The 16,659-nt window shown below is 42.7% G+C and overlaps 1 protein-coding gene across 1 annotated transcript; it reads left to right on the forward strand.

Moving 5' to 3' along the window:
- Positions 1-318: 318 nt before the first annotated feature.
- LOC109484401 lies at positions 319-16,024 on the forward strand (the record flags this gene model as incomplete). Its single annotated transcript, XM_019787649.1, has 16 exons — positions 319-561; positions 1,498-1,658; positions 1,921-2,137; positions 2,708-2,805; positions 3,029-3,166; positions 5,154-5,313; positions 5,516-5,676; positions 6,047-6,257; positions 6,440-6,540; positions 6,883-7,020; positions 7,271-7,362; positions 14,181-14,343; positions 14,653-14,851; positions 15,114-15,217; positions 15,387-15,524; positions 15,676-16,024. Coding segments are annotated over 16 exons (2,424 nt in total), but the record flags the coding sequence as incomplete, so codon positions are not given.
- Positions 16,025-16,659: the final 635 nt, after the last annotated feature.

Genomic DNA, 16,659 nt, shown 5'->3' on the forward strand with positions numbered 1-16,659 from the left:
GCAGAGCGGAAGAACGGAGCGGAGACAAAGCGTTCACCGATGGGTTCCAGGCTATCAAGTTTTGTCATCACAAACAGACTTTCTGAAACCCTTCCAAAAGACTTAAACCATCTGGAGAAGCTAGAAAAGTGGGATTCATATGCAACTATACCAACGTCAGTATATAGGTTTGTATATTTACAGGAACCGGTTTCTCCTTCAAAAATTAGGTCACGAAAAATCGACCTGTTGAGCGAGATAGAGAAGCGCAGAACGGCTGCGCATAGAAGTCTGTGGTTCGACTGGGTAAGAAAGTAGTCTGCTCGGTTGGGTTGAACCAAAGGTTGGACAGGAAACATCTTGGCAATAGTCTTCCTGAAGTCCTTACTTAAAACGTCTTGTCACAAGCTGTTCCTTAGAAGCCATTTGTTGAAAGCCTCGGGGTGTGTCGAGAGGAACATTTGGCGCGGGATGTCGATCCATCTGTTCAATGAAGCTGACCACGCTGAGCTGTATCAGAAGTTCCGCCCAACTTATGGTCCAGAGTTGGCGGAGAAAATAGTGAAGTTTGTAAAGGAAAAGGTAATGTTGGCTTTTCAGAGTTGTAACTTATTATGAAGATGTGTGGTGGTGTATGAATGTTGTTATTTTTTATTGGAGGTTTCCGCAAAAAGTGTGGCTGTCTACTCAATTAAGGGGCGGGGTGCCCTAATTCCGGACTAGTTTGAAAAATAATTGTTGCGGCGTTATGCATGGGTGCATATAGATACCCACAGGTATGGACAAAGATTTTGTGTTCTTAACGGTAAATTCACAAAGTTCGGTCCAGTTCGCATGCTCCGACAACAGACAGTGAATTCAACACTTGTTTGGGGATTGTCGAGCATGTTAAAAATACAATTTTGATTTTGAAACAGCCGCTTTGGAGGAAGTCGCGTAATGGTAAAAAGAGGACTTGTTTTGGACAGAAAAACAGTTGTAGCTATAGATTGTTGTAGTAATAATTTGTATCTTTTGAATACTAAACTCCTCAGATCGACCTGTGTTTCATACTAGGTCGGAATTGGGGAACTCCTATTGCAATAGAACGTTCCACTGGTAAAATGACCAAAAACCTGCCTTAAGTTAAGTTAAGTTTCGCGAACCATTACGCTTGGGTGCAACAAGCTTAAGGAGGTTCCTTGGTTCCCTCCGTTAGCCTTTCAGTGATGATGAGCATCACCCCAATCAATTCAGGCAACTCAAAAGATGTACTAAAGTAGTCAGTGATGCCTAGAAGATGTATCTTCCATGTTATATCGAAAATTTAAACATGGATCATTTTACTAATCAACACCTTAACACATATAACGATTTAATTTTCAAATGCCACTTGCTAAGATCTAACGTCAAGACCAAGACAAGAAGATTTCATTCTAGGCCATGCAGAGCTATCCTGCAGCAATACGTCAGTCTAGGAATTTGCCACTAGATTGCTTTAAATGGGTAAATTGGGATATTTGTCACCACATCTTCCAGAAAACTCCACCTCTGGACCAAGCCGTTGACATCGGCTGTGGCTCCGGCCAGAGTACAGTCATCCTCGCACCACACTTCCAGCACGTCATCGGCATCGATGTCAGCCAGTCGCAGGTTGCCACGGCAGCAGGACAAAACAAACTCAGCAATGTCCAATACAGGTACATATAGTGACGATATACACGTTCTTGATTTCCTAATACCATTCTATGTTTATGTTTTTCACTTATAAGAAACAAGTTTGTCTGTTCGAAATCAAAAAGTGACTCCTATAGTTATACACGGAGAAAGTAACTGAGAAGATGGTACAGAGCAAAGAGACAAGACTCAGACAGACAGACTAAGCTACAATGTAGTAAAATTTGCATTACCAACCATCGGAATACTCGGAACAGCATTATCTATTGTTTGCTTGAATTCCAGAGTTGGCAGTGCCGAGCACATCCCTGTTCCAGACTCCAGCGTAGATCTGGTGACTTGTGGGACCTCAGCTCATTGGTTTGACTTCCCCAAGTTCCACAGAGAGGTGGACCGGGTACTGAAACCACATGGCTGTCTGGCTGTCTATACCTATAGCCAAAGCTCTCTCAGCTACAAGGACGCTAATACTACTGAAGAACTGAATAGAATGTTCATGGAGGTGAGTCATGATCAGACACAAAAACATTATTACTGCTTTCTTATAAGAAAGAGTCCTGGCAGATACATGTTCAGACAGACAGCTCACACAGAGTACAGATGCTGTATGTAATGTTTACCTGAGTGCCTTCAAATAATCACAGACATGTTGATACCTACTGGTTTGACTCCTAAAGAGATTTGGTGGACATAATGTATCTGTCAAAGAGAAACCCTGCACATACCCAAAGTTTTTTGTCGACGGAAGCCTAATGGTACAATATTGTATGTCCTGCCTGCCTAAGTGCCCAGGCCAGGTACTGGCCCCTTGCTCCCCTCCGTCAGGTTCCTCCAACCAGTTCTGTCAAGGGCGATAGCCTCAGCTACACTTAGAAGAAAAAAAATTGTATGTAATTTGCAAGAATTCTAGGAATTGCACAGGAATTCTATCCACAGGCATGGAATGTCCACAGGAATGTCTCACAGCTCTGGAATTTTGCTGACACACATTTATGCCCACCTTCCTACAGTGAAAGGTGGGCATAGATGTGTGAGCTAAATCCATAAAAAAAGTATTTGTATTTTCCCATAGTTTGACAGTGGTCCCATTCATGACTGCTGGCATGAGAGGCGGTGGCTTGCTGCAAATAAATATCGAGATCTTCCAATGCCTTATGAGGACAACATTAGGTAAGGTAATGCATAACTATTGAATTTGTTATTGTGATAAAATGCCATTTCTTTTTCTTCAATTTTCTTTTGTGATGACCAACCATCTCTTTACTGCATCAATATGAGTTACATCCTGCCTGCAGACTATTCAAAGGGAAAGTAGGTACATACATTACTTCCTCTTTAATGTTTCCAAATGGGATCTTATTAATATGTACATGTGATCTTTTCCCCCTCTAAGGGATGAGTCCATGTCTATAGAGATGGACTACACCCTGCCTGGGTACATAGGCTACCTGTCCACATGGGCAATATACAGGGAGTTCTGTAAACGTAACCCTGAGGACAAGGGCGCCATTCTACAGGACCTACAACAGAGGTATGATAAAACACTACTAGTATGTCTTACTGGTATGTATTGATTTATTAGTGGTGGTGCTCATACATTTTGTATAAGCAAGTGCTTGAGTGTGGCACCACTATCATATATTGTATCTATTAAATGTTGCAATAAAAAAGAACAATTTTAATTGGCTTACAACATGCTCTTTTCTTGGGTATACATGTATTGTTTGTATACTTCGTAATAAATTTATCAATATGCTAGACTGGAATATAAAATATGAACATTGCAGGTGAACACTCTGCTCCTCTATTCCTTCTCCAGGTTCTATGAAGCTGTAAGAACCACCAAACCAGCAGAGGAAGTGATCATACATGCATCTTATCCTGTTGTCTTACTCTTATCCAGGAAACCACAGATGTAGCAAACAGTATTATTGTCTTCGTTGAGAAGACTATAACTTATAAGTATAAGATCATTTTGGACATGGTGTGGGTCAATGTTATAACTCGATTATTTCTTTTTTATTTTATTTTCGGTGTGTGGGTAGCTGTTGTTAAAATGTACTTCAAGTTCAAAAATGGGCCACCTGGCTTTTCCCAATCTAATTGTGGCTTTTTGTGCATTTGTCGATTGTATGTATGCAGCCTACGATTGTATGTATGCAGCCTACGATTGTATGTATGCAGCCTAAGTCAAAAATATGTGAATGGATCTTAATCATTTTTAACGACTCATGATGTCATGTAAGAACAAAACAACACTACCTGGGACAAGAAGAGAAATCTTGAACATGCTTCTATTATGACTCTGTATCTGTTCATAATGCTATACAAAAGAGAAACCTTGTCCTAACAATGTGAAATGTAATATTCCTTTATAACATATACATGTATTGAATGATAAGGTTAGATTGATAATACTTACGCTGGTAGAAATAGTTAGTTATTTAGTGTGTTATTTGTCATACATTGTACCCAATGCAATTGTTGTACAATAAACCTTGACTTGACTTTGCCATTGAACTCCAGCGTTTTGGTAAAATTAAGGAGGTCTCCACTTTGCCCCCCCCCCTTTAAAATGATTGTGAAAAAGTTGGTATTAAGTATATTCGAATTCTTTATCAACTAAAAGAATTGTACATTCATTTTCCTACCATGAACTTACTTGTAACACCGTATAGTTGAAGTTCAGGTTCAGACGCTACTAGTAACTTAATATAACCAGAAAGGATATAAATGACATAAATGATACAATGTCCTTGGTTTGTGGTAGGGAAGTCCTCCTCTCGTTGTAACTAAACCCAAACTAGCAGTAGCACAGTCAACATCATAAATATCACACACTGTCCCGGACATTCATTTGTGGGGTAACGCGATCAGCTGATCTGTCACTAGAGACGCCGGGTGATTTCGTCATGTAACGTTAACCGGGAAGTACAACTTTTCACACACTCCTTGGGGCTTTATACCACACACACGTAGGTCACGTCATTCAGCTAGTAAATTATCAGGTTTCTCTTAGAATTAGTTCCAAAATATACACCACTTCAGGTAATTTCGTCAAATCAAGGACATCTGTGTATAATGTCCTTGGTCAAATATTGCACCGAAGGATCTTTTCTACCATGTCTGCCCATCTGCGGACCACACTGAGAGTAGAGTAGAGTAGAGGAGAGCTAGCGAGAGTAGTCGGCCCAAGTGGACCTCGGAGGTCGCCGAGAAAGTCGTGGCATTCGTCAAGGAAAAGGTGCGGTTGAATCGCTGCTAACAGACGGTGTGTCGTGTTGAGGAGAGCGGTAGAAGAGGGCAGAGACGAGCGGAATAACCCAGCGCCCGTACTTTCACCCTGCTGCCGCCATCTTGTGACTTGTCAATCCCGCGGGGCATGATGGGATGGCCACTTAAGGTTGACCTTTAACCTCCATCAGTTTGCTAGACCAAAGTTGGACAGGAAACATCTTGGCAATGGTCTTCCTGAAGTCCTTACTTAAAACATCTTGTCACAAGCTGTTCCTTAGAAGCCATTTGTTAAAAGCTACGGGGTGTGTCGAGAAGAAGATTTGGCGCGGGATGTCGATCCATCTGTTCAATGAAGCTGACCACGCTGAGCTGTATCAGAAGTTCCGCCCAACTTATGGTCCAGAGTTGGCGGAGAAAATAGTGACTTTTGTGAAGGAAAAGGTAGGACTTTTCAGAGTTGTAACTTGTATTGTGTTGTTTGAATGTTGGTATACGTTTGTCGAAACCACTTGTTATGGCAGAGTCTCACACAAGGATAGATTCACGGGACCCTAATTAATTCAGGCAACTAAAAAAATGTTACACTGTAGCGACAAGGCGATTTTATCTTAGTTTTCATCTCACCTGTTATCACACCTTCCAGAAAACTCCACCTCTGGACCAAGCCGTTGACATCGGCTGTGGCTCCGGCCAGAGTACAGTCATCCTGGCACCACACTTCCAGCACGTCATCGGCATCGATGTCAGCCAGTCGCAGGTTGCCACGGCAGCAGGACAAAACAAACTCAGTAATGTCCAATACAGGTACATACACCACTGACTTCTTGATCATATATTTTGTTGTTGTTCACTTCCTCAGAAACAAGTTACAAATGTTGGAAATCAAAGAGTGAAGTCGGTGAACCATTGCTCACAGTTATATACCAAGAAAATAGCAGAGGATGGTACAGAGCAAAGAGACAAGACATACTGTAGATAGACAGACTTAACTATTTAGAACTAGAAAGGCCGACATTTGCTTGGGAGCAAATACAGCATATTTCAGTCCATCTCCTTCCCTCGCAAAGGTGAATATTTCATGCATTCCATGGTATGGACTGAAATGTAATTACGAACTATTGAATACTGGTATACATTTAGCATTATCCATTGACATTGTTTGCTTGAATTGCAGAGTTGGCAGCGCCGAGCACATCCCTGTTCCAGACTCCAGCGTAGATCTGGTGACTTGTGGGACCTCAGCTCATTGGTTTGACTTCCCCAAGTTCCACAGAGAGGTGGACCGGGTACTGAAACCACATGGCTGTCTGGCTATCTATACCTACAGTATAAACTCTCTCAGCTACAAGGACGCTACTGAAGAACTGAATAGAATTTTTCACGAGGTGAGCGATGATCAATCATGAAGACATTGAAAATAATGCATGGATGAATGATTATATACAAGTACATGTCTAATGTATTCTAATATTTCTTTTCAACTTCCTCTGGCTTCTTGGTAATTCTGATCCTATTGGGCAAATTTTGTAGCTATTCAGCATGTTTTTGTTTTTTTTTACTTCCCCAGTTTTATTACCACGGTCCCATTCGTGACTGCTGGCATGAGAAGCGGTGGCATGTTGACGACGGATATCACAGTATTCCCATGCCTTATGAGGACAACGTCAGGTAAGGCCATGCTTTCCAGCAAGATCATTGAATTTGTTATTGTAATAAAATCAGGCGATAAAATCACATTTCTTAGCAATGACCATGTTCTTACTGTATTAGATAAGTAAGATATATTTGATATACAATCTTCATGCAGGCCATTCCAACTTCCAAGGGGGAAAGTATATGGGGTTTACGGAAAAACCCAAGTGCCTGCCAGCCAGGCTACCTGGCCTTTCCACCTGGCCTGGCTAGTACGTCAGGCTACTCAGGTCCGTAAACCCGAAGCATATGATATGACTTGACATTTTCAAATGGACTGTCCCTAATGTATAATGTTTATGTTCCCTACCCATCTAGGGATGAGTCCATGTCTATAGAGATGGACTGCACTCTGCCTGGGTACATAGGCTACCTGTCCACATGGTCAGCATACAGGGAGTTCTGTAAACGTAACCCTGAGGACAAAGGTGCCATTCTACAGGACCTACAACAGAGGTACAATGAAACACTAGTGTTTCGTCTTGATTTATTGTTATTGACTAAAAAGTGCTTGAGTGCAGCACCAGTATGTATTGTATCTTTTAAATGCTGTGATTAAAAAACTTCCAGGTGTATGTATGTATGTGAGTATGAACTCTTTTCTCTCTTGGTTTGATCAATGTATGTCTGTCAAAATACTGAACTAGAAATATGAAATATGAACCTTGCAGATGCAATATGCTGATGTCCTCTATTCCTTCTCCAGGTTCTATGAGGCCATGAGAACAACCATACCACCTGAGGAAGTGATCATACGTGCATCTTATCCTGTCGTCTTACTCTTGGCCAGGAAACCACAGATGTAGCAAACATTATACATAATATAGCATCAGATGACAATGCCTATTGGGGGTTACATACATTAAGTTTGACAATCAAAGTTATTTCCTTTTCTGCTTTTGTTAACTTTTATGAAATATTTAGATTTTTATGAAACTTATAAAAAATTTGTATGAATCTGATCTAATTTTAAGGGCAATGCATTGTACAATATATGTATTACTATTAGATACCCAAGAATCGAGAGGAAGAAGCATCAAAGACATCTGAATGGATTTTTACCTTCGCCAAGAAGGTTATGTTTTCAGAGGCGTTCGTGTATGTGTGTGTGTGTGTGTCTGTCTGTCAACACGATAACTTGAGAAGGCCTTGATGGATTGTCTTGATACTTGGTAGGTGGGTAGGTCTTGATGAGACCTCAAAATGATTAGATTTTGGACCCCCTAGCGGCTTGTTATGGTACTGCAGCTGAACTTCCGGTTTTGATATCTCATGATCTAGACATGTTATGGTGATGAAATTTGGGTGGTAGGTAGCTCTTGTGCTGGGGAAGAAGTGACGTGAGTTTGGGCCCCCTAGTGGCTTGCTCTGGAACTGCAGGGATATATTCTTGAAAATATTCAAAAGAGGATAACTCAATAACCGGTTGACGGATCGTCATGATTTTTGGTATGTAGGTAGCTTACGTGATGCTTAATATAATTATGTGACAATTATGCAAATGTGGATGTAATTTGCATAATTTATGGGGAAATTCTATAAATCAGCTGCATTCCATAATAAGACAATTGAAGCTTGTGACATTGGTAATTGACAACGAGAGAAACACAGGCAGATATTGATTATATTAATAATGACTTAATTTGCATAATTAATGAGAAAATTTTATAATTATGTAATGATAACTGCCTGTAATTTCATACTTATGGTATTTGAAAGTTAAGTTGAGGTGAACATCATTAAACATAATTTATTCAAATCAGGACCTCATTTGCATAATTTATTAGGAAATACTAGAATGCCTTGTTTGTTTATATAAGACTGTCTTTTGGTTGAGATTATGATGAAATGATATAATTCATGAAAATTAGGTTCCTATTTCTTAAATCAGGGGGGAATAATCTAATCTATAATTTGTCAGTCATTTGGCGAAGGTATGAGATCGGGGAACTCTAGTTAATTGTGCCTTAAGTTGTAGACTTTCTCACAAGAAGTAGAGTAGAGTAGTACTGTAGTTACCAGAACTGCCTGGCCCTACATTGCCAGGTCTCAAAACGCCCATCTGTAAGCTGATGAAAAAAAAGTCACTCACATTCTGTCATGTGTTGCTCTTGTTGCTCAAGCACGGAATAATCTTAATTGTTAAATGCAGTTGAATTTCTGTCTGTAACTAGCAATACCTCCCTCAACAGATAGAGGGCGCTGTGGTCGCGCGGGTGGGGGGAGATATGACACTAGCGTTTTTGGTAGTTGGTGAAATATGACACTAGCGTTTTGGTAGAAATGTTAATTAAAAAGTTGGTAAATATATAAAAATGATTTTTCACTTAAGGAGAAAGTATATTCATTTCCCGACCAAGAACGTACATGTACTTATAAACCCGAAGTACATTTAACGCCGTAGTTTAAGTTCAGATTCAGGCTTTTGAAAATAATAATAAAGGATATAATGGATGATACAAATGTATAATGTCCTTGGTCTGTGGTAGGAAATTCTTGCTCCCGTTGTAACTAGCAGTAGCACAGATAAATCACAAAATTGCACATTATTCTGGATATTCGTCTGTCGGTTACCACACAACCAGCTGATCTGTCATTGGAGACGCCGGGTGATTTCGTCATGTACCCCGGAAGTAAAACTTGTCGCAAACCTTTGGACGTAACACCCACGTAACCATTGGACGTAACGCCACGTAACGCCATTCAGCTCATAGTCACGTTTCTCTCAGGATTACTTAAAAAATATACAGCACTACAGTCAAATACTGCGCCGAAGGATCTTTTCTACCATGTCTGCCCACCTGTTCAGTGACGCGGACCATGCTGAGATATACCAGCAGTACCGGCCCAAGTGGAGCTCGGAGTTCGCCGAGAAAGTCGTGGCGTTCGTCAAGGAAAAGGTGATGTTTAAATATCATATTACATGTACATAACTCTGTTCTCGTGAGACTGGAGTTAAACTGAAATAACAAGATTATCATATTTGTTGATCATAACCTGTCACACTTTATAATAGATAGATCGATGTTCGAGTAAGAAGCAAGGTTTACTTCCACTAGTTACAGCGACCGTTACAATCAGCTAAAGTTTGTGTAACACAACGCAGGCACGTGCGCTCGCACGTGTTCGAACAGGTGACCGCGGCCCCGCACGAGGGAGGGGTTAGAACCGGCGATAATACAATGCTTTCTATTGTCGTTGTTACCGTATAATATTAACAATATACATTGTTATGTCACATGTTTATAAGAGACACAAAGAGGGACGTCCGACTCTCAGTAGTGCAGGATGAAGAGTGTGCTTTTATTCAAAACATGTGTTAGTATAGTGGCCGGGTTAGGAGTTATATTTCAGGGACTGTACAGTAGATATGTGAGGGGTCATGTTCTAAAATACTACATTCCTCCCCTACTGGATTTGAAATCCATTTCCTTTACTTTAACTTTCACTCTTAAAACTAATCTTAAAACTAGTGTCCATGTATTTGACAGTCCGTTCAAAATTTTAAATCTTGCTCTCCTTTGATTCACATCTACTCAAGATTTTGTGCTTTTCCTTTTTCTTGTTCTCTTGTTCATTTCAACACTGTTCTTTTGTTCATCTCAAGAGTCTTTCAAAATATTAGAATTTGTTAGTAGGTTGTTAAGCATCCCTTTTTATCTAGAGTCCGTTTTGCATGCAATCCATATATAGTCCTTTTCCGAATAGTGTCCATACTTTCATAGTACATCGTTCATGGTATGTACATCACAGGTCAAGTCTTTTCGGCGGTTTGACTGCTCTCCCGAATCTGGTGACATAACTGTTGGTATTTCCCGTTGTCTGTGGATGGTTACGGTTTGCATGATCTTCAGTTTTGTTCTCTTCAGTATTGTTTTCTTCTAGGCCGTCGTCTTCGCTGTCTTCTTCTTCGATCTTTACTTTCTTGAAGAATGTTGCGTTCCTCGTTATTCTTCTGCCGTTGTTTTCCGCAGTGATCATGGTGTTTTTCTTTCCAATCACTCGGTGTGGTTTGGGGTCATATGGAGGTGTGAGCTTGTTCTGTTTTCTCTGTGACACTAGGACGGTATCTCCTATGTCGATGTTGTTTTCCTTCGCTCTTCTCTTTCTGTCAGTGTACTTCTTCATCTCCACCTTTGCTTTCTGATCATTCTGTTTTGCTTCCTTGTTGACTTCTGGTTGTTTCAGTGTCAGCTCTGGTAGCCTGGTTTTCATGGCTCGCTGGAAGAGCAGTGTTGCAGGAGGGTGGTTTGTAGTTGTGTGAGGAGTTGCACGATAATTTCGTAGCATCTTGTGCAATTCTTGTTTCCATGACTTTCCTTCGACCACCGCTGCCTTTACTGTCTTCCCCAGTACTCTCATGAACCTTTCGGCGGTTCCATTGGCGCATGGCCAATATGGAGTGACTTTCCGATGGTGGAATCCAAGGTAGTCAGCAAATGACTTCATCTGAGTACTCGTCCATGGCGGGCCGTTGTCCGTCTTCAGTACTTCAGGGGTACCAAACATGGCGAAGATCTTGTCTAACACCGGGATGACTGCCTGTGCAGATGTCGACCTCAAGTGTTCCACCACTGGATACCTTGAGTGTTCATCGATCACTACCAGGAGGTAATCTCCGCTGGGTAATGGTCCCCAGAAATCTGCACATAGTTCTGACCACGGGTGTTCTGGCATAACGGTTGGCTGAAGCGGTACTGCAGTTGGCGTTTTTGTCGTTGCTTGACATGCAAGGCATCCCTTTAGCGCTTCATTCACTTTGTCGTCTATCCCAGGAAACCATACTTTTTCTCGCAGTAGTGCCTTTGTCTTTGATATCCCTTGGTGTCCTTCGTGTGCTATCGCGATTACTCGGCTTTGGAGTGTCGCTGGGATAATGATTCTGTTTCCACGTAGGAGTAGGTCCTGGTCTTGATTCACGGTCAGTTCGCCTTGTACTTTCGCTATCACCTCGATAGATTTGTCGCAGTTTTCTGCTGATTTGTGGTCATGCCATCTGCCGCTTTCTCTGGTAGGTGTATCGCTGTTTGTAGCGTAGGATCCTTCATCGTTTCTTCCTTGATTTCTTCAAGTGATAGTGACTTGGGTGCTGACTGCTGTGAAATGTAGTTCACATATTCCTCAGCTGTGCAAATGTGATGAAGTTCCTTTGACCTTGGTAGCGGATGTCTTGACATATAGTCGGCCGGATTGTCTCTTCCGGGCTGATAGATGACCTCGAAGTGGTATTGTTGCAGTTTGAGCAACCATCTCTCAATCCTCAGTGGTGGCTTCGCGTTTGGTTTGTTGAAGATATAGGTCAGGGGCATGTGATCTGTGATAACTCTGAATGTAGTTCCATACAGATAGAGATGGAAATGCTGTATCCCCAGGCGATTGCTAGTGCCTCTCGCTCCGTCTGGCTATATCTTGTTTCCACATCTGTCAGAGACTTGCTTGCGTACGCTATGATAGCGGTTGATCCATCTTTCTCCTTTTGATAGAGGATTGCGCCGAGTCCCGCCGGACTGGCATCCACGAGTAGTTCTGTCGTCTTGTTTGTGCAAAGTAGGACAGGTTTCGCTCCCTGACTCAGGAGTTTCTTCACTTCGGAGAACGCTTTCTCTTGTTCTTCGTCCCAGGTCCAGGGGACGTTGGATCTTGTAAGGTCTCGTAGTGGTTTTATCACTGCCGCATATTCAGGGATGAATCTTGACAAGAAATTTGTCATGCCTAAGAGACTACGGATCTCTCCGGGTGTTGTTGGTGCCGGGCAGTCGACAATTGCCTTGACTTTGCTGGGCGCTGCTGAGATTCCTGATTTGCCAAAAACGTGACCGTAGAATTCGAGGCTTGTCTTGTTGAATTCACACTTCTCGTGGTTGAGGGTAAGTCCCGTTTCACGGAGACGCTTAAGTGTGTCGTGGAGTGCTCGATCGTGTGCTTCTTGGCCCTTGCCATACACGATGATGTCATCACTTATGTTCCTGACTCCCTTGATTCCTGCCAGGACTTGCTCAGTTGTATTCTGGAATATCTCGCTGGCAGCATTGATCCCGAAGATCAACCTCTTATATCGGCGGAGTCCAACATGTGTAGCAAATGTTGTGACATTTCTGCTGTCTGGGTGCAGTTCGAGTTGATGATATCCCGAACGCAGGTCCAGATGAGAGAAGTGTGTGGCGCCGTTTAGGTCATGGGATTAGATCATCAATGGTCGGCGTCACATGTCGTTCTCTTTGGATTGCCTTGTTTGCTTCCCTCATGTCGATGCAGATTCGGATCGAATTTGTTTTGGTTTGGCACCACTACTATTGGAGATACCCATGGTGTTGGACCGTCAACTCGTTCGATGATGTCTTGCTTCTCCAGCTCTCTTAACTCGTTCTCTACTTGCTTTCTCATATGGAATGGTATGCGCCGGTGTGGCTGTCTGACCGGTGACACCGTCTCATCCACGTGTAGCTTGATTTGTGTATTCTTGAGCTTGCCAATGCCATTGTTGAAGACATCTCGGTATTCGTGCTCCAACTGTTGAGATTTATCTGCTTTTATGGCATTTACAGAATGCTTGAATTCTACAAGCATCAGATCCACTGCTGTTGGATAGCTCAGAAGGTTACTGTTGGCTTTCTTGCCCTCGATTACGTATATATCCGCAACTGTTATCTTGCTGCCACTTTCCAATACTGTTTGGAATTTTCCCTTGACTGGCAGCTTGCCTCCTCCGTAGGGCCTGATAACGGTACGGCACGGAGTGAGCTTGGGTCGTCCTACTTTCCGGTGGGTCTCTTCACCGATGACATTGATGCTTGCACCGGTATCTATCAGGAAGTTTACTTTGTTTGCTCCCACTTTCACTTCTCTATATGGAAGCTTGTTTCTGCCAGGGTTGTTCCCCACCGTGAATGTGTATTCATCATCTGAGTTAGAGACATCTTCTTCTTTTATCCTGTGCACCCTTCTCTCCCTCTTAGCCCTGCACACTTTAGCGAAATGGTTTAGCTTCGAACAGAACAGGCACTTCTGGTTGCGTGCAGGACAGCCCTGGGGCCCATGAGGAAAGATCCCACCACAATTCCTACATGTGGTTTTTGTCTGTGGCCTGTCTTGCTTAGGCCTGGCTCCTGGCGCCCTTGATTGATGGGCGGTCTTGGTTTGACCTGAATACTTTGGCCTCCCTGGATGACTTCTCCTGGCTACGTTTACATCAGCGTGAGACTTGCTTGTGTTCTCGATTACCAAAGCTTGCTTATCAGCGATTTCTAGAGAACGTGCCAACTTCAGTAGACCATCTAACTCGATGTCTTTGTTTTGAAGGGCTCTGCGACGTAGCTTGCTGTTGTTACAAGTTAAGATTACTTGCATAAGGATCTCCCTGTCTGCATTGTGAAACTCACAGGTCTTGGCTAACCCCCTTAGCCTCGTGCAGTACTGATCAACAGTTTCATGTGACTCTTGCTTTGTGCTTCTTTGTTCGGACAGAGTAGCGGATGGGTGGGGAACATTGATAGGCAGGGGATCAAAAGGACAGACACAGGAAATGAGGTGAACATGAAGGTCACCCCCCCCCCCTCCAAATGCTTCCCTCAAGCTTAAGTCTGAAATCTCCGAACTCTTGTTCTCTACGCATGTGTAGAAATCCTCCCCTCTGCTCCATGCTGTTGACGTGGGCTGCGGCTCGGGTCAGAGTTCAGAGATCCTGGCTCCTCACTTCCAACACGTCCTGGGGATGGATGTCAGCGAACCTCAGATTGCCATGGCAACAGCTAACAACAAACACGAGAATGTTGAATACAGGTACGCATTTCAAGATTAACAAACTTTGTTTATTTTTAGTCAAACACATTCATATATGACCATGCAGCCCCTCTTGAACTCAGTTCTGCCCTTAGCACTCCCAACATTATGTAACCAGTTACCATGGTGATATACGTCTGGTTCAGGTCATCGACCTTATTTGTTTGGAGAAGAAGAGGAAGAAACTGAGGAAAAACTATATGTTTTCCTTCGGTTAACATAATAATGATACATTTCTATGGTCATGAGGGTGACTACAAGGCCCCCGCACCTCTTGCCTTGCTTATCTCGGAGCCTTCTCGTTCCCAGGGTGTCCCCGGCCGAGTCTATCCCAGCCCCAGACGGGAGCGTTGATCTGGTGATGTGTCTGGAGTCTGTTCACTGGTTCGAGCTGGAGAAGTTCCATGCGGAGGTGGACCGGGTACTGGTGCCGGGGGGATGTCTGGCAGTGGCCGGTACCATCGACGATATCTTCCCCCAAGAAGAGCTGACCCGTATTGCAAATCAAGTATAAATATTATAAAGATATCATTTATTGCTTACTCTTTAGTGTTTCAAAGTTGAAAATGCGATAGGAAATGATGCATGCCTTCCGTCGCCAAATGTTTCGGTAGCGTGGTTGCGGCTGTGGTTTTGAAAGAATAACTGAAGAAGAGATGAACAGATATCTATGACCATTGTCTTGTAGGTGAAGACGTTAGGCAATTTTTTCCCATTTCGTACAACCCTTCCGTAGTACCTCTCTCTTAACAGCTCTGATTTGTGTTTAGTTCCGCCATGAGGGTCCCATGAGAGAGTGCTACCACGAGAAGCTCAACCAGTATCTCTTCACGGAGTACAGAACCCTGCCGATGCCGTATGACGGGACCGTTAGGTAAGCTTGTGCTTGTGGTTTTTTAATTGTCTTTCAACACTGCTTGCCGTACTGGGTAGCTCCTTCTATTACGATATATAGACTTTCATTTAGAAAAGGTAAATCAAATTATATTGTATTGTCTATAGTTTTGCCATTGTCGTTGACTCGCGTCCCCCTATCGCTGCAGAGATGAGTCGATGTCTATCAAAGCGGAATTTACCATCCCACAATACGTCAGTCTGGTGTCCACTTATTCAGCCTATCGCGAGTACTGTAGACGCAATCCTGAAGATAACGGCGCATTTCTACAAAACTTCCAAAAAAGGTATTTCTTTGAGTTCATGATTTTTTTGGCATGTCATTGTTGTTTAGGTTAGTTGACTTTGAATTCTGATGAATAAGCTATTGATATCTGTTCTCACTGCCTTTCATTTTTTTGCTTAAGACTGAGATATTCACATTTTCTCTTTGTACAGTCTGTACGAGGCCACAGGGTCCACGAAACCGGTGGAAGAGGTGACGGTTGAGGTCTCGTTCCCTGTGTTCTTACTGATGGTGAGGAAGCCGCAGGTGTAGAGAACTCTTCTCAACTATCCTGATGTCAGGCTGGCACCACTCCATCTGCGTTTGATGCTCCATTTCATGGACTAGCACATAATCTTTGCATGCTGTTACGCGATGTATGGCATGGTCTTTTTGGGATTCAGTTGATGTTTTTATCTGCCTAACTCTGCGATCATTCTAAAGAAGACTCATTCCGTCTGCTTAACTGTACGACAGTTTAACGACCGCAATATTAGCTAACTGACTGACACTCCAGAACCAGGAGAGCTAGAGGGACTGAGCACAATTTAGAAAGTCCGCAGCTTAACAATTAGCTACCCTTCGTCTAATCTTCAAGCAGATTCTTAGGGGGCAAGGGGAGTCTCTTGGCCACCTGTAATGGACCTATACCATTATTACGTCACAGTTTGTTTACCGCAATGAATGCCGCGCCGGTCAATCGACTTTTATATTGTACAGGGGTGCGTAGCGCGGTGTGTGTTTGTGTAGCGTTAGCCTAATATAAGGCTTTTCATACAGTACTACTTTCGTCTAATGTCACAACTAAATCACCCATGCGGCTTGTAATGCTGTGTCAACACAACTAGACGCAGCAAAATTCAGACATACCTTACTTTGAAAACTTTGAAATGATCTTTATTCTTTAACTAGAATGTTCTTTAGAACAGGTAAACAAACGTGACGTAATAATGGTATAGGTCCATTATTGGCTGCCCCACGGTGGTGTATTGGATACAGCCCGGCCAATTTGATACTGTCTTGCAGTCACTAAAAGATCTGCTTGGAGATACGCTTCGTCATAGAACGATGTACATGTATTTCCACGTGAACGATGCACTATACAATGACTGCTGTGAACGTGAGCTATATATACCCTTGATTTGAAAGGACAGTGG

This window comes from Branchiostoma belcheri, unplaced genomic scaffold, assembly GCF_001625305.1.
Source record: "Branchiostoma belcheri isolate BF01 breed outbred unplaced genomic scaffold, Haploidv18h27 scaffold7, whole genome shotgun sequence".
Classification (NCBI taxonomy): domain Eukaryota; kingdom Metazoa; phylum Chordata; class Leptocardii; order Amphioxiformes; family Branchiostomatidae; genus Branchiostoma; species Branchiostoma belcheri.